Below are 23,725 nucleotides of genomic sequence, written 5' to 3' on the forward strand. Positions count from 1 at the left end.
TGGGAGCATAAATTGGATACAGTTGTTCTCAGGGAAATGTGGAGGTGGTTTAGGAAGTACTTGCATGTGGTATTCCTACTGAGGCAGGGATAGGATGGTAGGGAGAACATCAGAGATGGAATATTTAGTCAAGAGGAAGAAGAAAGCATCCTTGTTTCAGAACCAAAAATAAGATAGGGCTCTTGAGAGTTATAATGTAGCCAGAAAGGAGCTTAAGATAGGGTTAGAGAGCTAGAAGGAGATATAAGATGATCAACTAAATTGTCTTACTTAATTGATTGAGTTTTTTTTGATAAGGCGACAAGGGTGATTGATGAAGGTAGATCTGTGGATGTTATCCACATGGACTTTGGTATGGAATTAGAAATGATCTCTCGTGGGAGGTGCACCCAGAGGATTAAGGTGCATGGGATCCATGGTGAATTGGCTGCTTGGATTCAGAATTGGCTTGCCCACAGTAGACACATGGTAGGGCTCAATGGAAATTGTTCTAGCTGGAGATCTGTGATTAGTGCTGTCTGCAAGGACCTGTACTAGAACCTTTGCTGTTTAAGATGTGTATAAACCTGGATGAAAATGTAAATGGTAAGTTTGCAGATGATATGAAGATTGGTTATGTTATTAACTGTACAGAATACTGGCAAATCATGGAGCAGGATATGGGTGATGTGCAGACCTGTGCAGATAAATGGCTGACAGATTTTAATCAGGCCAAGTGTGAAGTGTTGCTCCTTAGTAAGTCAAATGTAAAGAGACAGGGTTAAAGGCAAGACCCTTAACAGTGCTGATAAGCAGTGAGATCTTGGCATCTACATTCATAGCTTCCTGAAATTGGCTGTACATTTGATAGGGTGGTTAAGAAGGCACATGGCATGCTTACCTTTATTAGTTGAGGCACTGAGCTCAGAAGTCAAGAAATTATGTTGAAGCTTTTTAAAACTCCAGTTTGGCCACATCTGAACTGTTCAGGATCCTTCAGTATTGCATGCAGTCCTGGCCATCCCAATATAGAAAGGATGTCGAGGCTTTAGAGAAGGTGCGGAAGAAGCCGGGATGCTGGCTGGATTAGAGGGCATGTGCTATATCAAGACATTGGACAAACTTCAGTTGTTTTCCCTGGAGTGGCGGAGGCTGAGGAGAATTCTCATAGAAGTGTATAAGATTCTGAGAGGCATAGATAGTATAGACAGACAATATCATTTTCCTAAGTTTTAAATGTCTAATATCAGAGGGCATGCACTTAAGTTTGGGGAGGGGGTGTAATTTTGGAGGTTTTTGAGCCAGTCTCACTGGGGGATCAGAAGTGGAGATGGACAGCAACTTTAAATTCCTGAATGATATCATTTCAGAGGATCTGTCCTGGGTTCAGCACATAAATGCTGTTATGAAAAAAAAGCACAGCATTGCCTCTGCTTTCTTAGAAGTTTGCAAAGATTCTGCAAGCCATCTAAAACTTTGACAAACCTCAATAGATAGGTGCTGAAGAGTACTGGATATTGGCTGGTTGCATCATAACCTGATATGGAAGCACTAATGCCCTTGTACGGAAAAGCCTACAAAAAGTACTTGCAACAGCCCAGTCCATTATGGGTAAAAGCCTCCCACCACTGAGGACATCTATATGGAGTACTCTCCAATGAAAGCAGCATCCATCAAGGCCATGCTCTCTTCTCACTACTGCAATCAGGAAAGAGGTACAGGAGCCTCAGAATCTGCATCATTAGTTTCAAGAACAATCATTAACCCTCAGACATCAGACTCTTGAACCAGAGGGGATAACTTCACTTCAGTCACCCCATCACAGAACAGTTCCCGTAACCTATGGACTCACTTTCAAGGATTCTTCATCTCATGTTCTTGATATTTATTTCTTTTTTTTGTTTATCTTTCTTTTTTGTACTTGTACAGTTGTTTTTTTTTGCACATTGTTTGCCTCAATAATTCTGTTTTTCTTGTATTTACTATGGTGACCCACAGGAAAATTAATGTAAGGGTTGTATCTAGTGATAAATATGCACTTTCATAATAAATTGACTTTGAACTTTCGAACTTGGGTTGTTTTCTTTGGAGCTGAGGAGGCTAAGGGGAGACCTGATAGATGTTGATAAGATTATGAGAGGCATAGATAAACTAGTCAGACAGTATGTTTATTGAAGAGCTGAAACGTCTAATACCAGAAGTATTATCTCATTTATGATGCGATGGGATAATGAATGCTTTGCTTCAGTATTCACCAGCTGATATACTAGAACATGTTGCTGTTAAGAAAGATGATGCACTGGAACTTTTGAAAAACAATAAGATAGATAAGAAAGGGGACCATGATAGGTCATGCACTTTGATAGAAGGAATAGAAGTGTTGAGTATTTTATAACTGGGGAGAAAACTCAGAAATCAGAGGTGCAAAGGGACTTGGGAGCTCTTGCGCAGGATTCCCTAAAGGTTAACTTGCAGGTTGAGTCATTGGTAAGGAAGGCAAATGTAATGTTAGCATTTGTTTCAATAGGAACAGAATATAAAAGCATGAATGTAATGCTGAGGCTTCATAAGGCATTAATCAGACAACGGTCAGAGTATTGTGCACAGTTTTGGGTCCCTTATCCTAAGAAAAGATGTTCTGGCATTAGAAAAGTTCTAGATGAGGTTCATGAGGATAATCCTGGGTCAATGTGTGAGAGCATATAATGGCTTTGGATCTTAATGGTACTTAATGATACTTGATGCAGTTTAGAAGAATGGGGGGGGGGGGACCTTACTGAAACCTATCAAATATTGAAAGGCTTAGAAAGACTGAATGTGGACAGAATGTTTCCTCTAGTGTGCCACCTGCTCAGAATAGAAGAGCAAAGATGAGGGGAATTTCTGTAGTGGAATTAGTGGATGGTAGTGAATTTGTGGAACTGCTTGCCACAGACGGCTGTGGAGGTAAAATCATTAGGTGTACTTAAAGTGAAAGTTAATAGGTTCTTCATTAGTAAGGTTATCGACCATTACAGGGAGAAGGCAGGAGAGTAGGGTTGAGAGGGATAATAATTCAGCCATGATGAAATGGTGGGACAGACTCATTGGGTTGAATGGTCAAATTCTGTTCCTATGTCTTATGGTCATTGCTCAATAAAGAGAGAGGGATAACCCTGGGAATTATGGGCTAGGGAGACTTACGTCAGTGGTGGGCGTTGGGCAAACTGTTGGAGAGGATTCATAGAGACTGGATTTATGAGCATTTGGAGAAGTATAATCTGCTTTGGGATTATGGAGTGCAGACCTTATCTTACAAGCCAAATTGTCTTTTTTGAGGAAGCAACAAAAGAAGTTGATGAAGATAGTGTGGCAGGTATGGTGTATATGTTTTACTTAGACGTTCATTAGGGTTCTCCATGATAGGCTCAGGAATACTGGGTGCAAATATTCAGAGTTGGCTTGCTGATAGAATGCAAAGGGTGGCAGTAGGTGGAGTGTACTCTAACTGGAGATACGTAATTAGTGGTGCTCCACTGGGACAGTGGATTACTAAATTTGCAAATGACACAAAGGTCTGTGGTGTTGTGAATTGTTGCAGGTTACAATAGAACATTGACAGGATGCAGAGCTGGGCTGAGTAGAGGCAGATGGAGTTCAATCCAGAAAAGTGTGAAATGGTTCACTTTAGAAGGTTGAAACTGATGGTAGAATTGGCAGGATTGTGGAGGAACAGAGGGATTTCGGGGTGCATGTCCATAGACCACAAAATTTACCATACAAATTGATAGTGTCGAGAAGGCATATGGTGTGTTGGCCTTCATTAGTCAGGGGATTCAGTTCAAGAACCATTGGGTAATTTGTAGTTCAATTAAACTCTAGTTAGACCACAATTGGAGAATTGTGTTGAGTTCTGATTACCTCATTATAGGAAGTATGTAGAAACTTTAGAGAGAGTGCAGAGGAGATTTTCCAGGATGCTGCCTGAATTAGAGGACACGTCTTATGAGGATACACTGAGTGAGCAAAGGTGTTTCTCCTTGGAGCAAAGGAGGATGGGAAGTGACTTGATAGACATGTATATGATAAGAGGGATAGATAGAGTGGCCAGCCAGCACCTTTTTCCATGAATGGCAATTGCTATTACAAAAGACATAATTTTAAGGTGACTGAAGGAAAATATTGGCGGGGGGGGGGATGTATTAGGTAGCTTTTTAATACTGAGAATGGGAAGGACTTGGAATGTACTGAAGGGGGAAATGTTAAAAGAATATACACTAGGGACATTTAAGAGACTCAGATAGTCACATGGATGTAAGAAAATGGAGGACTATGTGAGAGAAGAGTTATATTGATATTGGAGTAGCTCAGGACACCATTGAAGGCTGAAGGGCCAGTACTGTGCTGTACTGTTCTATATATGTCTTTAACATTAACTGTGTCCCTTTCCACAGATATTGCCAGACCTTTTGAGTGTTCCCAACATTTTCTGTGTGTTCAAGATACACCAGGGGATGTTGATGTCCTGGTGAATGGGAAGATATTTATTCTATTTCCCCCCCTCCCCCCCACTGGACTTCCCAGGGAGTTGAAACCTTGCTAATAGGATAAGCAGCTGTGGTGTTGAGACTGAAAGGTGGTTTTAAATGATGCAGTGCACTGGTGTGTTAAAGCTGAACATCAAGACGACAAGTATATTTGGCGAATTCTGGTCCAAAATTGTGCACAGGACTTGGAGAGAAAATGTACAAGTTCTGCAATGATTTGAGCCTACTAGAAGTATTTTCCCACATTATCTAAAGCTAACTGTAATGAATACAATCTCTCACTACATGACTTCATACAATTTTCTTAAAGCCTTATTGATGTGTAACCTTGTCTGCACCAGTGTTTTTGAATTCATAGCATTCACTTCTCACTTTTACTATCAGTCTGTTGCTGTCACTCTTCCTATAATGAAGTAGCAAGACTGTTCAATACTCCATCAAATTCTAACAAATGCCTTGTATGCATTCAAGATTACTTCCTTGGTTTTATATTCAATGCATTACAATATAGGTACCAGGATTCTTCCATTTACCTTTCTCTCTGACCTTGTGCAAGTATGTTTCAAGCTTTTAAGGGTAACATATCTTCTCCTTTCACTCTCCTTGCTTGTCAAATTTATTACCGTCTTTGGGATGAAAAACAGATTCAAATATTGGTACAAATGAGATGTTATTGAATTAGCTGCTTGCTATATAGTACAAGATACATAATTCAATAAATTCAAACATCAGTCACTCTGTACTACAGGCAAGTAATACGGGACCACCTACTATGTACTTTTCCCTGAGGTTATTTTTTTGCCCCAAACAGTTTGTGATATTTTAGTTTTTCCAAAATGTGCGATTTCAGATTTAGCTGCATTGAGCTACAATAGCCCTTTACCTATCTGCCTCACCGAAGGTGTTTTTCATCAGTTATCCAAAAGTGTAATTTGGTGCTGTCAATCTACCTATCCCTATATCTAAATTATAGAAGTGACAGTGGAGCCCAGTCATGGCACAGAACCCTATTGCCTATATCCACTCAATATGAGAACAAGTGGTCAGATTTAGATCTGTCTTTGTCCTCTTGCTCCGGGCTAATTCTCGATCAGTAAATCTTTCTTGCCTCCAGTGTCAGGGTGTCTTCATTTTTAGATTGCACCCTATGTGGCACATTGTCATACACGTGCAAATATCCATAAAATTAAAATGCCTGTGCATTGAGTGACTCCTGAAAAGAAATTAATAACTTGATTAGGCTTTATATACCAGCACATTCCTTAATATGAATGAAGCTTCACATTTCAATTGTGCTTTGACTATCATAAAGAACCAAAAAGCCACTTCACACAGTACTGGAGAAGAGCATTTGATCTTGACTGCACAATGTAGGCCAAAAAGCTAGACCTTCTGGAATAAATTAGGGAAGGGAAGATGGATAGCGAAACTGAAGCAGTTAAGGGAAATCCAAAGCTATGAGTAATAAAGAGATAGCAGTCACTCTGTTGGAAAAAGGGGAATTCAGGAATTGCAACAACAGAAATATCTTGTAAGGACAAAAAAGAAGTTTGAAGTTTAAATTATTCTTAGATTATGACCAAAACAGCCAAAACAGATGCTGGATGAATGGGATATTGACGGTCAGACCATAAGACACAGGAGGAGAATTAGGCCATTTGGCACATTGAGTCAGCTCCACCATTCAATCATGGCTGATTCTTTTTTCTCCCCCCTCCTCAGTCCACCTCTCTGGCCTTTTCCCCATAACCTTTGAGGCCTTGACCAATTACAAACCCTTCTATCTCAGCCTTAAATACACCCAATGACCTGGCCTCTACAGCTGCCTGTGGTAACAAATTTCATAAATTAACCACTCTTTGGCTAAAGAAATTTGTCCAAGTCTGTTTTAAATAGACTCTCCTCTATCCTGAGACTCCCTCACCATTGAAAATATCCTTTCCACGTCTACTCTGTCTAGGCCTTTCAATATTTGAAAGGTTTCAATGAGATCCCCCTCTCCTTTCTGAATTTGTCATAAGGTGGGCATTGGGAACGGACCCAAATGCAGGACACAGACACTGAAGTACGAGGGAGAGAACTAGGTGTATCAAGCAAGGGAAGTGGGGCAGAAACAACGCTGGACCAGACACAGGCCCTGGACAAGACTAGGAGACAGGGCCTGGGCTAGGACTGGAGTAGGAAAGTGGGACCTGGATGAGGAACTAGGAACTGGGAACAAGGAACTAGGAACCTGGACAAGCACTCTGAGCCAGAGACTGGACAGGGACCCAGAACCTGGGTCTTGACTCAGGCTCCGGATCCAGGTTAGGACTGGACGTGGCAAGGTAACAGGACAGGACGTGGGGGCAGGACACAGGACTTCAGGGCTGGACAAGGACGTGAAGCTCAGACTAGGTCTTGGTTGAGGGAGAGGCGTAGCTGGACACAGACACTGGACCTGGACGAGACCAGGACTCCAGGCCTGGGCTACGACTAGGACTTGGACACAGACCGGAACATTCTCGGAGCCTTGGACGTGGACTGGACTTGGACATAGAATGACAAACAATGGCAGTTCATTCGAGTAGTGGCAAACAGCCTGCCTACTGCGCTGGATACAAGACGACCAAAACAACCACAATCCATTCGAGTCTCAGCTCAGAGACCAGCAAAACTCCAGTGGCCATGGAAGTGGCAGAATTAGTACCTTTGGCTCAGAGTGGCACAAACAGCAGTCAACTCAGCTGGTCACAAAAATGACCGAATCCACAACACAGCCCCAGGTAGTAGGTGAGACTCCAGACAAGGGCTACAGAAAGAAGGGGAAGCAAAGGGAATAGTCCAGCCTCAAGGTAACAGCAAAGACAGCCTGGCTTACCCAACAGAGACAAGGACAGGAAGGGACAGATCCAACCACAGGGTAATGGGAAAGACAGCTGACCTACCCCACAGAGGCAAGGACAGGATACTGACGAGACAAACCCCACAGAGACCAGGACAGAATACTGACAAGACAAACCAGCACCTATATTTGAACCCAGGGCCACTTATATTCCCGGCCCCAAGACAAGAATCAGGTGCCTATGATTAAGCCCGAATGAAATAAAGGACAGCTAGAAGACCCGGAGTCTGGAGTCCACGGACCAGGCTGTGAACCAGAATGCAGACTTCACGGACCGGACCATGACAAAATTTCAGCAAGTACAGACCCAGAGCTATCAAACGTTCCTCATATGATAACCCTTTCATTCCTGAATCATCCTTGTGAACCTCTTCTGAACCTTCAAACGAGAGGACATGACAGGACATGATTTGAGAGTTAGGGGGCAGAAGTTTAAGGGAAACACGAGGGGGTATTTCTTTACTCAGAGAGTGATAGCTGTGTGGAATGAGCTTCCTGTAGAAGTAGTAGAAGCCAGTTCAGTTGTGTTATTTAAGGTAAAATTGGATAGGTATATGGACAGGAAAGGAGTGGAGGGTTATGGGCTGAGTGCGGGTAGGTGGGACTAGGTGAGATTAAGAGTTCGGCACGGACTAGGAGGGCCGAGATGGCCTGTTTCTGTGCTGTGATTGTTATATGGTTATATGGTTCTCCAATGGCAACACATCTTTTCTTAGAGGTGGAGCTCAAAACTGTTCACAATACTCAAGGTGAGGCTTCACCAGTGCCTTGTATAGCCTTTACATCACATCCTTGCTCGTGTATTCTGGACCACTTGAAATGAATGCCAACATTACATTTTCCTTCCTCACCACTGACTCTACCTTCAAGTTAACCTCTTGGGTGTTCTTCACAAGGACTCCCAAATCTCTTTGCATCTCAGATTTTTGGATTTTCTCCCCATTTAGAAAATAGTCTGCACATTTATTTCTACAACCAAAATGCACAACTGTGCATTTTTCAACATTGTATTTCATTTGCCACTCTCTTACCCATTTTCCAAATTTGTCTAAGTCCTTCTGCAGCCTACCTGTTTTCTTAACTTTACTTGTCCCTCCACCAATCTTTGTATTATCTGCTAACTTGGGAATAAAGCCAACTATTCCATCATCAAAATCATTGATATACAGCGTAAAAAGAAGTGACCATACAGAATTCTGACCATACAGAACACCACTAGTCACTGGCAGCCAACCAGAAAAGGATCCTTTTATTCCCACTCATTGCCTCCTACCAATCAGCCAATGTTCTAACCATGCCAGTAACTGTCCTGTAATGCCATCGGCTCTTAACTTGGTAAGCAGCCTGATGTTGTCAAAGGCCTTCTCAAAGTCCAATTTTACAATATCTGCTGCATTCCTTTATCTATCTTACTTGTAATCTCCTCAAAGAATTCCAAGAGGTTCATCAGGTAAGATTTCCTCTTAAGTAAACCATGCTGATTTTGTCCTTTCTTGTCTTGTGTCACCTCATCCTTAACAACTGACTCCAACATCTTCGTTATCACTGAGGTCAGGCTAACTGGTCTATAATTTCCTTTCTGCTGCCTTCCCTCTTAAGGAATGGAGTAACATTTGCAATTTTCCAGTCTCCTCGCACCTCGTCCAATGATCTTTGAAAGATCATTACTAATGCTTCCACAATCTCTATCGTTACCTCTTTCAGAAACTGAGGATGAAATTCATCTGGCCCGGATGACTTAAGTAACTTTAGGTCTGTCAGCTTTTTGAGCATCTTCTCCCTTGTAATAGTAACTGTACTCACTTCTCTTCCCTCACAGCCTTCGACATCTGGCACACTGCTGGTGTCTTACACAGTGAAGAATAATGCAGAATACTCATTTAGATTATCTTCCATCTTCTAAGGGATCACCTATAGAGGATTGGGTGTTATGTAATGAACTGGAGGCAATTAGGGAGCTTAAGGTAAAAGAACTGTTAGGATACAATGATCACAATATGAGTGAGTTCAACCTGAAATTTGATGGGAAGCAAGTAAAATCTGACATAGTAGTATTTCAGTGAAGTAAAGGAAATTACAGTAGTACGAGAAAGGAGTTGGCCAAAGTAAATTGGAAGGAGATGCTGGCAGGGATGACAGTGGAGCAGCAATGGCGTGAGTTTCTGGGAAAAAAGGAGAAAGGTGTGGGTACTCAAATGGCAAAGCAGTAAAACTGGGGCTGACAACGGAAGTCAAAACTAATAGTAAAAGCAAAAGGGGGGCATACAACAGAGCAAAAATTAGCAGGAATATGGAGAATTGGGAAGCTTTTAAAATCCTACAGAGAGCAACTAAAAGAACCATTAGGAGGGAAGAAATGAAATATGAAAGCAAAGTAGCAATCTATATCAAAGTGGATAGTAAAAGGTTTTTCTAGTAGGTAAGAATAAAAGAGAGATGAGAGTGGATATCAGAGCCCTCTTCTCCTTTCTGTACTCTTAAACAAGCATCGCTGGCCTGCAAGAACTCCTCGCTGTGCTCTGCTCCTGCCACTGGAATGACCCCGATCAGTCACAAAGCTTTCCTTTTAAACTAATGTCAACCTGCAAGTAACCTCGCCCTGTTCTGCTCCTGCTGCTGATTGGGCCACCAAATGACTCCAAACGCCCATGAAGCTCTCCTTTTAAACGTGCGTCGCGGACTTGCAAGAACCTCGCTGTTCTCTGCTCCTGCTGCTGATTGGGTCACTGGAGGAGTTAGGTCAGGGGCAGCAGAATGTGGATGAATTGTAAGTTAAAAGATGTGGAATTTAGGAGACAGTTGGAGTAACTGAGTTTGGATGAAAGAAAGGTAGATTAAGGTTTTAAAAATGAATTATCTGAGGAAAGGGCAGACACAGAGAGACTACAGATGGGAAAACAGGCGGCGAAGGTGAGATTTAATTCTGGCAAGGACCTCTTTTCATTGAGGCAGCACTGACAACTGGACATTGTCTTATATAGTAAAATTTGACACAAAGAAACAAGGTAAAACATCGGTAATAAATTTGTACTCCATCCATATCTATGTTGCTAAATTCTCCCATGAGTGGCTTAATAGCCCTAAATAGCTCTCTTTCAGCAAGAGCCTGGTGCAAATACTTCAGTTCTGTGCAAAATACAACTGGTTATCAACTCCTTCTATAAAACTAACCAATTAACCCAGCAGATGTCAAAATCAGAATCAGAATCATGTTTAACATCACTCGCATAGGTCAGGAAATTTGTTCTTGCTTTACAGCAACAATACATTGCAATGCATAATCGTAAAAACTATAAATTACAATAAGTATAAATAAAAAAGACAATTCAATTAATTAAGTAGTGCAAAAAGAGAGGGGAAAATACTGAGGTAGTGTTCATGGGGTCATTGTCCTTTCAGGAATCTGATGGTGGAGGGGAAGAAGCTGTTCCTGAATTGTTGAGTGTGTGTCTTCACGCTCCTGAATCCCGACCTTGATGGTAGCAATGATAAGAGGGCTTGTCCTGGATGATGGCAGTCTTATAGATGGATACTGCCTTTTTGAAGCATCGCCTTTTTGAGGTGTCCTGGATGCTGGGGCGCTAGTGCCTATGATGGAGCTGGCTGAAATGACACCTTTCTGAAGTTTTCTGATCCTCTGCAGTGACCCCTCCATTCCAGGTGGTGATATAACAGGTTATAATAATCTCAATGCTACATCTGTAGAAATTTGTGAATGTCTTTTGTGACATACCAGTCCTCTTGAAACTCCTAAAGAAATACGGCTGAAGTTGTGCCTTCTTTGTAACTGTATCAGTATGTGGGCCCAGGATTGACTCCCAGGAACTTGATACTGCTCACCTGCTTCACTTCTGATTCCTTGACTTCCCCTTCCTGAAGTCTACAATCATTTCCTTGGTCTTACTGACATTGTGTGCAAGGTTGTTGCTGTGACACCACTCAACCAGCTGATCTACCTTGCTCCTGTATGCCTCCTTGTCACCATCCATGCCCTTGCTTAGGCAGGAGTTGATTCTAACCATGACCACGACCTCAAAGCACTTCACAGTAGATGTGAGTGCAATTGGTGAAAGTCGTTGAGGCAGCTCACCCTACTCTTCTTGGGCACTGGTACGATTGTCGCCTTCTTGAAGCAGGTGGGAACCTTCAACTGCAACAGTGAGAAATTGAAGATGTCCTTGAAAACTACTGCCAGTTGGTTGGCACTGGTTTTCAAAGCCCTACCAGGTACACCTTGCAAGGGTTCGCCCTGTTGAAAGATGTTCTGATGTTGGCCTCCAAGACAGAGATCACAGGGTCACCAGTTGTGCAGGGATTCGCACAAGTATAGCTTTATTCTCTCTTTCAAACCATGCTTAAAAGGCATTGAGCTTATCTGGGAGTGAAGAATCACAGCCATTCATGATGTTATGTTTTGCTTCATGGGAAGTAATGGCCTGAAAACCCCATCAGAGCTGACGTCCATCTGATTCCATCTCTAACCTCAATCAGAATTGTTTTTTACCCTTAAAATAGCCTTCCACAGGCCATACCTGTATCTCTTGAATAGTTCTGGATCATGAGTATTGAATCTCACATATCTAGCCATCAGCAGACTGTGAATCTCCTGGTTCATCCATGGCTTTTGGGTTGGATATGTTCTCAAAGGCACAGACTCATCCACACAGGTCTTGATGAAGTCAGTGACAACTGAGGCATATTCATTCAGACTCAAAGATGAGTTCCTTGACCATACCATCTTGGTCGATACCATTGATGCTGTGGTCTTTAGTCTCTGCCTATATGCTGAGAGTAGAAGTACAGCCAGGTAATTGGACCTTCTAAAGTGTTGGCGTGGGATGGCATGATAAGTGTTCTTGATGAGATGATTTTAGAAGAGTAAAGTTCTTTCCTTGAAGGATTCACTTTTGAAAATCTTATGTCATTATGGGGTTGAAATATAGCCATATAACCATATAATAATTACAGCACAGAAACAGACCACATCGGCCCTTCTAGTCCATGCTGAACGTTTACTCTCGCCTAATCCCACGGACCTGCACTCAGCCCATAACCCTCCATTCCTTTCCTGTCCATATACCTATCCAATTTTACTTTAAATGACAATACCGAACCAGCCTCTACCACTTCTACTGGAAGCTCGTTCCACGCAGCTACCACTCTCTGAGTAAAAAAATTTCCCCTTGTGTTACCCCTAAACTTTTGCCCCCAACTCTCAACTCATGTCCTCTTGTTTGAATCTCCCCTACTCTCAATGGAAAAAGCCTATCCACATCAACTCTATATATCTCCCTCATAATTTTAAATACCTCTATCAAGTCCCCCCTCATCCTTCTACGCTCCAAAGAATAAAGACCTAACTTGTTCAACCTTTCTCGGTAACTTCGGTGCTGAAACCCAGGTAACATTCTAGTAAATTTCCTCTGTATTCTCTCTATTTTGTTGACATCTTTCCTATAATTCGGTGACCAGAACTGTACACAATACTCCAAATTTGGCCTCACCAATGCCTTGTACAATTTTAACATTACATCCCAACTCCTATACTCAATGCTCTGATTTATAAAGGCCAGCATACCAAAAGCTTTCTTCATCACCCTATCCATATGAGATTCCACCATTGGGCATAGCTCATCATTGTAAGTGAGAGTCACCACTTAAATGGAGCAGCAAGCTTCTTCCCACAAAATCAGCAGAACCATGCTTTGAAATATTCCTTTTTGAAAAACAGCTTCACTTGAATTCAGGTGTATTCCTTGGGGAATGGGATTGCCCTTTTCTATTGCCTGCTCAAGCTCGCATCCCAGGATGTCTGGTATGATGTCTGGAGGGAACAACTTAACCTTGGAACGCTGTCAAGTGCTCCGCACAGATGAGGCCAGGGGCCAATATGTGAAGCCAGTCTTAGAGCAGGCTGCATTTCAGAAACATACAGGTATTCAAACAGGAACATAAATGATCTATTTATGTGATTCACTTCACAATCAGCATGGTACTTTTTGTTTTCAATGCCAGAAGGCCCAAGAATGCAACTTCAGGTTTCCAATGTTTCCAAGTTAGTACGGAGCATCAGGTGATGGTATTCACATCCTGCCACAACAGTTGAGCATCCTTTGTTGATTTGAGTTTAGTCCAGAATTGCTACTTTGCCTATGAGACAGCTTCCCCGAGTTCTCGGTACTTCTGGCATCCTGTTGAGAGCTGTTTGTCCCTCTTTCCTTCGTCAGGCACTTTTTCTTATTCTGCAAGCCCCCTGCTCATTCATCCAACTATGCCTATAACAGGAGTCCAATCACATTTTGAAGTGATTGGACTGAAAGACAGTCAGATGCACCTCTAACATCATACCCAGTGGAAAACAGAAAGCTTTAGAGTTCTCTTTTTTATTATTTCTCTTCTTGAATCCTCACTTCCTTTATCTGTAAGTAAACTAACTGATAATTTAATAGTTAAACATACTCCGAGGATCTGGATACAATTTAGAAAATACTTTATTAAGATTTTCCTTTTCAAGTCCCATTTATTCTAATTTTTTTAAACCCTCCATGACTGATTTAGTTTTTAAAGAATGGGACAGGTTGGGTATTAAATGTTTTTGGGATCTGTTTATTGGAGGAAACCTTTTTCCATTCAAACAATTGTCAGCTAAATATAGCTTACCTAACACTCACTTTTTTAGATATTTACAAATCAGAGACTTTTTAAGATCTCAATTATGCACGTTTCCTATAAGCTCAGATAAGAACTTAATAGATGTAATTTTTAGTTTGACACCTTTTCATAATGGTTTAATATCTAATATTTATGGTATGTTACTGGAGACGAGGAATGTTCCTTTAGACAAAATTAAGAATCCCTTGGAACAAGATTTACAGACATCAATATCTGAGTTGGAATGAAATTTTTAAACAGGTTAATATTTCACCGCTATGTGCTCATCATCCCCTCACACAATTTAAGGTGGTACGTAGAGCTCATATGACTAAGGATAAGCTATCTCATTTTTATTCCGATATACTCCCTACTATGACAGATGTAATAACGGAGAAGCTTCATTAACTCATATGTTTTGGACTTGTCCGAATCTTGAAAAATATCAGAAGGAAGTTTTTCAAACATTTTCCTTACTTTTTAAAGTCAATTTTAAGCCTGACTCTCTGACGGCCCTATTTGGTATTGTTGCAGGACAAGATATTAAGCTGAAGGCATTCGATTTACATATTTTGGCCTTTAGCTCTCTTATAGCTAGGAGGACACTTTTGTTTAAATGGAGAGATGTTTTTACTCCTACTCATGCTCAATAATTATGTTATGTTATGTCATGTTCAGATTTAGAGAAGATTCGTTGTTCAATTTCTGAATCTCGTCAAGACTTTCAAACATTGTGGGGTCGTTTTCTGAATTATTTTCAAAACCTTCAATTTGTTGTTGGCTCAGATGTTGGCTGTTATTAATTTTTATTATATGAGAAGGTACTTTACCTTCTTTTCTCCTTGATAAACAGCTTCGGTCTTGGTAGGGGTTAGATTCTTTTTTTGTAATAAATTAGTATATTTCAATATAACTATTGATTAACATATGAATACGGGGTAGTGAGGTTGTTATTATGAACAGGTATAATGTAATAGATAGTTTTTTTAAAATCTATTTTGACCTTTTATATATACTTTCTTGTACTCTGTATTCTTCTATGTGGGAATTAATAAAAATATTGGAAAAGAAAAAAGATATTCTGATTTCTGTTAAGGTGTGAATTAATGATATTACTTTGAGCTTCTGTTTGCATTTCTTGCACTGTTCCACTCATTGAGTCTGGGTCTAAATTCTGAAACTCCATGCTTAATGCTGGAGTGCATTCACTGAAAAGAACGCCAGCTGCTTAGGGGGTTGCTCATTACCACCTCTCAAGAGAAATTAGGGTTGGGGACAACTTTTGGCCTTGCAAGCAATCCTGATAAAAAGCAGAACAGAAATCTAGATGCACAGTGGAGATATCTTCAGAGATCTTTGCATTATTGCTGTAAATCATCCACCACAGTGCTACAAGGGAACTTTGAATGCTGGTGATAGTAAACCACATTTACTGCCAGCACGCGTTATAAATACATCAAATGCTAGTAGATTTCTGATGATCACAGTGCTTCTTGTTGCTGCTGAAGATTTAGAAAATGATTGTATATGACACTGATCGTGGCTGCAAGTGGGGGAGCCAGAAGAAAATATCAATACAACAACGATTTGTTAAAATTTCTACTATTCTGCAAATTAGTGGTGGGGTCATTAAGTTCAAAGGTTCAAAGCTTCATTTATAATCAAAGTATACAACTCTGAAATTCTTCTTCTCCAGGTAGTCAGGAAACCAAGAAAGAAAAGAATGTTAGCACAATCATCAGCCCCCTAATTCCCCCTCCCTGCACAAAAAAAGAACAAAAGTGGAACAGGCAGGTCAACCCCCAAATCCTCCTCCCCTGCTCAGAAAATATAAGAAAGGTCTGTGAAAAATACAGAATATAAAAAACTATGACTGAAAAATAGTCCATATTCCAAGTCCATATCACAGAAAAAGTCCATATTCCAAGTCCAGATGCAGAAAACCTGGCTAATATTCTCTAGGCACAGTGGCAGCCTCTCCTCTCTCCAGCAGCAGAGCAATCCCACCAGTGATCAAAAGGCAGTCTCCCCTCTCCAGCAGCAGAGCGATCCCACCAGTGATCAAAAGGCAGTCTCCCCTCTCCAGCAGCAGAGCGATCCCACCAGTGATCAAAAGGCAGTCTCCCCTCTCCAACAGCAGAGCGATCCCACCAGTGATCAAAAGGCAGTCTCCCCTCTGTGGCAGCAGAGTGATCCCACCAGTGATCAAAAGGCAGTCTCCCCTCTCCAGTAGCAGAGCGATCCCACCAGTGATCAAAAGGCAGTCTCCCCTCTCCAGCAGCAGAGCGATCCCACCAGTGATCAAAAGGCAGTCTCCCCTCTCCAGCAGCAGAGCGATCCCACCAGTGATCAAAAGGCAGTCTCCCCTCTCCAGCAGCAGAGCGATCCCACCAGTGATCAAAAGGCAGTCTCCCCTCTCCAGCAGCAGAGCGATCCCACCAGTGATCAAAAGGCAGTCTCCCCTCTCCAGCAGCAGAGAGATCCCACCAGTGATCAAAAGGCAGTCTCCCCTCTCCAGCAGCAGAGAGATCCCACCAGTGATCAAAAGGCAGTCTCCCCTCTCCAGCAGCAGAGCGATCCCACCAGTGATCAAAAGGCAGTCTCCCCTCTCCAGCAGCAGAGAGATCCCACCAGTGATCAAAAGGCAGTCTCCCCTCTCCAGCAGCAGAGAGATCCCACCAGTGATCAAAAGGCAGTCTCCCCTCTCCAGCAGCAGAGAGATCCCACCAGTGATCAAAAGGCAGTCTCCCCTCTCCAGCAGCAGAGCGATCCCACCAGTGATCAAAAGGCAGTCTCCCCTCTCTAGCAGCAGAGCGATCCCACCAGCGATCAAAAAGCAGTCTCCCCTCTCCAGCAGCAGAGCGATCCCACCAGCGATCAAAAAGCAGTCTCCCCTCTCCAGCAGCAGAGTGATCCCACCAGTGATCAAAAGGCAGTCTCCCCTCTCCGGTAGCAGAGTGATCCCACCAGAGATCAAAAGGCAGTCTCCCCTCTCCATAGCACAGCGATCCCACCAGTGATCAAAAGGCAGTCTCCCCTCTCCGGTAGCAGAGCGATCCCACCAGTGATCAAAAGGCAGTCTCCCCTCTCCGGTAGCAGAGCGATTCCACCAGTGATCAAAAGGCAGTCTCCCCTCTCCGGTAGCAGAGCGATTCCACCAGCGATCCAAACAGTGATCAAAAGGCTGGTGCTCACCTTCCACATTCATTTGAATATTTTAATCTCCCTCATCGCTTTAGTCGGCAAAATGGAGTCGAACTTCAGCTTGCGTCCCCCAAGGCCTTCTTGCCACAAGGTTCATTCACACCACTTCTGCCTCCTGGAATCCTCTTGGAGACTGCAGAGTGCTGGAACACATAAACAATTTCCAAACCACAAATCACAGGCTCCGGCAGTTCCAGAATCAATTCAGGATGAAAGTCAAACATAAAAGAAGTGAAATGTATGGTTTCATGGTCTATCTAGATGTCGACCATGGGTGTGTTGTATGCAGGCACTATCTTGACTGGAAGATAGACAATCAGGATGGGCAATAGCTGAATTCCAGCAAGTTCATAGTCATAATAACCTCTTTAGTGATTTGTTGATAATCAGAATGTTGTGTTATGCCTGTGTCCCCCTCCTTTTTGAGAATTGCGAGATCGCTATTAAGTCAGGGCAGGAGACCCAGGAAATGAGAGAGAGACGTTTGGAATGTCCTGGCCCCAGCGATACAAAGCCACGGAACAGGTCATTGTCTCTTGGAGACGGAATTGTGTATTGAGTACTGCACTTCATGGAAGCCCTCAGACAATGTGGGCTGGTTGGGGGATGGCATCATTCCACCCTGAGTGACATCTGAGACCCTGTGAGTGGGGATAAAAGAGGGTCTGGGGAATAGCCCTTGACACACACCAGGAGAAACGCTAGAAGTCCCATGACAGCGTTTAATAGCGATAGCCGGTGGAGGACCCACGTGTGTCCTTTCCCGTTGCCCCGGGATTGAGGCCCTACCATGGAAGGCGGCTTAGCTAAGGAAGAGATCACCACCGACGCCATTTCGAAGGATCAACATCATAAAACGGAAACCGGGCAGGTTCTAAACCTCCGTCTCTCTCTCCAACCAAAAGTTGCAACTTGAATGAACTTGAGTGACTTTTATATTTCCATCCGACAATACATTATCCCCTAGACAACGATAGAGCTATTTCTTATTGGTTATTTTGATACCCGCACTTTTAGATTTAGTATTGACGAAGTATATTATCTGTATGTTTGTATTAATCTTATTTTTGTGCCCCTTTATCAATAAATACTTTTAAAAATAGTACCATCAGACTTCAACGGACCTCTCTATCTTTGCTGGTAAGTGACCCAGTTATGGGGTACATAACAGTTGTTAATATTCTTCTTCCTCCATCATACTCTAGCTGGCTACTCTTTTGCCTGTTCTCCCCACTTTGATTTTGGGCATTGTTTTTGTTATTGCTGTGATTTGCACACAGCTCAGAACTTTAAAGTTTTCATTTATAACTTTGCTGCAGTTCATGCCTTTTAGTAACTCACTTGGGAAAAGCAAGGTACATAACTTTTGAATAACCTGCACAGCAGTCTTCAATATCCAAGGGGAATTTACAAAAATTGTTTTCTTTTGTCTACTCTGCCATGCCCTAAAGATTTATGCTTGTAAGTTAAAGCTTTAAATGCATCTAACATGATTCAAAGGGAACTATGAATTCCATTTGTCTATTGTTCTGTGACCTCCCTCAGAGGGACCAAAGAGAGGCAGTTAGCTAAAATTCCCCAACCAACTGAAGGACACTAATGCAAAGGAAATCAAATAGTTGGAGCTGACATCAACATCACTTCAAGGGCACGAAAGTGAATCTCCCTTTTTTATTATTAACCTTTCACCTATGCAAAAGGACCTCAAGAAGATTTTATCTCATGTATTTGTACTTGTGGAAACCACATTGTGCATTAATTAGATGGATGATATTGATGATGAAGTGAGTTAAAGGCAGAGACAGTGGCTGGGTTCTTTCACGTGACAGGGGTAAAAAAAGATTTCTACACTTTTAGTACACCAATAACAGTGATTAATCAACGGTGTGCAAGATAATAAACAACCCTTGAGCAGATTAAGTATTGAGGTCACGGGTCGATGTGCTTTATCAAGTATAGGAGCCATTTGTTACTTAAAACTTTCTTGAGAAAATTGGGCTTCTTGCTTTTATACTAGAATTTACTTAGCTCTGGTAAGATACCTATTTTTTTATATAAAGGGTAACTACATTGAATTTCATTATATGGTTAAGAGCTTGCAATCTAAAATACTACCCGAGGCATTATCTCCTTAAATTTAAGTAATTTGATGCAGCGTTAAGTAATATGAAGAAGCAAATTAGGTTTGGATCTTAGCATTGCACAGTAAATTTATGGCGACATGATAAGGTATTGCATCAGACACTGATTTTTCACCCCTGAGACCTGGGTTCACTAATCCAATCCTGGGCAGTACATTTCACATGCCTTCAGCTGAAATAGTAAGCCTACATGTCAATGCTCAAACCTGTCAACAGAGTTGCACGGTATTGGAAGTGGAAGTGTCATGCAGGTGCAGTGGAGGTGAGGAACAGTGATAAGTTACAGCTGGTCTTTTCTGAGCCATTGTACAACTGTAATGGAAGCATACAAGGAAAGAGGCTCAAATCTATATAAACAACACACCATTTTATAACCACTACCTGACTGAACTTTCTAAACACAACGACACTATACCTACCAACCACTAAAATGCTTTACCCTCCACGTACTACACTATTGCGCTCTTGAATCATTGCACCAGTGCACCCTCTAACCAAAATACAATCACAGAACAACCCAAGACTAGAAACACAACATCAGCTCTGTTTGCAATTTGGGACACCAAAAGCCAGAACTGCAGGGGTTCTGAGAAAATAACAATGAGTTCAAGGTAAATTACATGCTTTGGGAGAATAGATTTTTCTCCCCTCCTCCCCCAGTATAAATACTTTTGTATTGGCTGTTTAGTTGGATAGGTCTGGTAACTCAGAAAAGAATTTCTGAATCCCCTGCCAGCCCTTCTCATTAAAGATAAACCTGCATAGGGGAAGCAAAGGGATAAGAAAACAAGTTAAGAGTATGAATTAATATTTGGTAAATTACCATTAAATATTGTGCCCATGTGAGTGAGAAAAAAGAACTTCTAAACAAATTACTAGAGTACTGCCATGTATAATTGCTTTTCTGTTTCATTTGGTAGAATGTGTTTTATTGTTATTATTGAACAGAGTTTTAAAGTAATTGAAACAATCTAAAATTGCCTGTAATTATGAGCAATTGGGGAATAGATTATTGTGCCATTGAAAAGCAGGAAGATATCATATTAGACAGAAAAGTACTATGCATGTCATGGAACTCCTGTTTCTCCATTCATATCTTGTTGATGATTTAAGTAGCACTTCAGCATCAATAAACCATCAAGAATGAAATAATATCCAATCATTAGATTGCTGCATCAATAGAGGAGAAAGTTTTGCACTTTAATAAGAGTGCCCTTGGCACTTGTATTAGAAAAGCTTCTCAGATGTTTAATCAGGAGTATTTCTTCAGTGTTACAACATGTGGGGCTTTAGTTAAGATAATATTCTTTATTTATAATCATTACTCAGAAGTATTCTTTTAACAGGAACCGGGGTAACTTGGTAAGTTTTAAGCCACAATCCTATTGTAGATCTGGTTGAATGTGATCTCAGAACTCGGGTGCAGAACATTTTCATGGATCTGTTTACGAACCAAATATTTTGTTGTAAACACTATTTCAATAATCTGCACTTCATGCTCACTCAATAATTTGCAGCATGCTTCCAAGGCATGTGACAAAAATGATTGTTGGAGTGTTTGATGTTCCTTTTTCGGATTTCAAGAAGTTATTATAGCAAAAAAGCAATTTGTTCATGAAGATGAAACCAGCCGTTGCCACTGATATGGCGATTTCCAGATTACATTGTACAAAGGATGACCAGCGCTCACTTTGTTGGTCATGGCAAAAGAAATTAAATTCTAATTTCATTTCTTTAATACATAGATAAAATGGTTTCCAAACATTTTAAGTTGAGTGCACAAATTAAATGCTTTAAATGCTTTAAAATTTAGCCTACAGCCTCTGGAGTGTGAAAACTTGCACTTGCAGTTAAAATTTTGCACTACTTTTTCTCTTCCTTGACCTTCTTCTCTTTTCTTCCTTAAGACAATGGCTCCTTGATGAAATATGATCCCACAATTGTAACTGAGTTTCATACATGATGTAAAAACTATGATCATCATCTGACAATGCAATCATCTGGGGTAAAACAACCGAAGGTGAACTTTATCTGATATTTAACATAAAAGAGGTCAAAAGATTATGATTAGAAACTGGATGTCTGGTTGATTTTGCTTTACAAAATTTGATATAATTAACAATAATAGGAAATCATCATGGACTTAGATACAGCATGGGATTATCTCGGTTTCCATGGCTTATGTACTCACTTATTAGTGTCTAAGAACCTTGAACCTATTTAGGTAGTGCAAAGAAGTTAATGTTTTAAGTGCATTTTCTTGTATTGAATTAATTAAGCAGGTGCTGTATTTAAGATGGCAGTGTTACTGTTTGAAGATGAGAGAGAAAATGTCTGAATAAAGAATTTTAAAAATAGCATAGATTAGTTCTTTGTATGCTTTCTCACATTTGCCTGGATGTGTCTTTGATTTCCCAGGTGTGTGCAGACACAGTATTAAACTGTGTTTTTACCATATACACACTATATATATATAAAATAGGTTTACTAATCTATTGCTGAAATCCCATGGAGGCAATCACACTAATGCCTTTCTTTTAATTTTCAAGGGATATATGAGAAACACAAAATAAAGAGGTGAATGACTTTATTTCCTCAGAAATTGATAGAAATGATCCTCCTGACATTTAGGTCATTCTATTCAAAATAACATTTCATTTTTCTGGTGCTTTTAACTTAGAAAGAATTCCCAAAGTGCTTTATGAAAGTGGATTCAGATGAAATAACATCAAAGAAGATAACAGGAAGATGACTAAAATAATAGCCAGAGGAGAGTTTTCAGAGAGGGAAACGAATAGTAGAGATGTAGAGAGGTGTAAAGAGGCATTTCTGAGGTTTGGATATAAATGGCGGTAGTGAGTACTACAAATAAGTGGAAAGGGCTTTGAGGTGAACAGGAAGCTAGAATTGTAAAAGTGAAAATTCCATCAAGGATTGTAGATTTACAGAAGGCAGAATGGCAGAGCTACAAAAGGACTTGTGTAAAAGGAAGAAGATGTTACCATCCTGGAAACGAGTTGTTACAGGTCAGAAAGAGTCAAGGGTCAAGGCGAATTACACTAGATAAAGTGGGTGAAGCAACATTTAGAATGAGTTGATGGAGGATGGGTATCCCATCATCTCTCAGGCTTACCACAGCCCATGTGGTTATGCTGCTCCTTTCATGCGGAGCTGGAAGGTCAAAGTCGATAAGCCTGGAAGTTGAGGCCTGCTGACTGGAGCCCTGGGTCTACAAGTCCACAGGTGAAGTTGGAGCCCTAATGTCTGTGAGTCTACTGGAAGCTAAAGTCCTGGAGGCAGCCTGTTCTGGGGTTAGAGGACTGTCTGTGTGTCTGGGTAGGTGGCAGGAATGGGGCTTGTTTTGCTGTTGTTGTTTTGTTTTATCGCTTGTGTTGTTCTGCTGAACATTTTGGGCATGCTCTGTTGGTGCCAGGATATGTGTTGGCACTTGCCGGCCGCTCACAGGACATGCTTAGGTTGTGTTGCTTATTAACATAAACGATGCATTTCACAGTACGTTTCAATGTAAAGCTGATAAATACATTCATCTGAATATGAATCTGGATTCAGGCCTTGTCCGTCCAAATTTCTACCATCCTAAAAATTAGAACTGCTGATGCATGTCTTTTCTTCAGTAAGAAGACTAAACTGCACCCAGTTCTTCAGGTTTGGTTGCACCAGCGCCCTGTATAACCCTAGTAAGTCATCTTTGCTCCTGTAATCAATTCCTCTTGTGATAGTGCAAGGCCCCGGATGCCTTTTTAGCTGCATATTCTACCTGCAAACCTGCTTTCAGTGATACCAACTGAATTAATACTGATTGGATTCTGAAATTATTTCAATGGGCAGGAAGTACAAATTTTGTGTATGGCATGCAGAATAACATAGGACTGAACTAATCTTTCATCATAATCTTCTGTGTATTTTTGGGTGTATCAATTTCAATTCCTGTTGAATTTAATGAATATTAATCTATATGTATATAAACTATCTTGTGTATTTATATTTATTGTGTTTTTTATTATTGTGTTCTCTACCTTATTGTGGTTCTTTGTGTGTAGCATCAGATCTGAGGTGACAATTATTTTATTCTCCTTTACATTTCTGTACTGGAAATGACATTAAACAACCTTGATTCTTGATTTGTGATTTTTAATCCTTATTGCTGTTTGCTATTTCAATTCTGGGTTTACAACTGTACACAATTTGTGTATTGTAGTTCCTAGCAATATTCCCTAAATAGAAAGAAAGCTAAAACCTCTAGTTTTTGCAATGACAACACTGTCCTCTGGCTTGTTACACTCTGTACATTTCCATTCAATCACAATTATACTGCGAGC

At 41.0% G+C, this 23,725-nt stretch overlaps 1 protein-coding gene across 4 annotated transcripts in view; it reads right to left on the reverse strand.

The window, feature by feature from the left end:
- Positions 1-225: 225 nt before the first annotated feature.
- Positions 226-23,725, reverse strand: part of LOC132397270 (uncharacterized) — a 255,037-nt gene continuing 231,537 nt past the window's right edge. For 3 of the 4 annotated variants that reach the window (XM_059975796.1, XM_059975797.1, XM_059975798.1), the window contains one exon: positions 4,545-17,387. In XM_059975796.1, coding sequence (XP_059831779.1) covers positions 15,989-17,248 — 1,260 coding nt within the window. In that variant the 5' untranslated portion in view covers positions 17,249-17,387 and the 3' untranslated portion in view covers positions 4,545-15,988. Of the gene's footprint in view, positions 1,080-4,544; positions 17,388-23,725 lie in introns of those variants that run through there. The other variant, XR_009513323.1, reaches the window with a different exon arrangement.

This window comes from Hypanus sabinus, chromosome 7, assembly GCF_030144855.1.
Source record: "Hypanus sabinus isolate sHypSab1 chromosome 7, sHypSab1.hap1, whole genome shotgun sequence".
In the NCBI taxonomy this organism is placed as follows: Eukaryota; Metazoa; Chordata; class Chondrichthyes; order Myliobatiformes; family Dasyatidae; genus Hypanus; species Hypanus sabinus.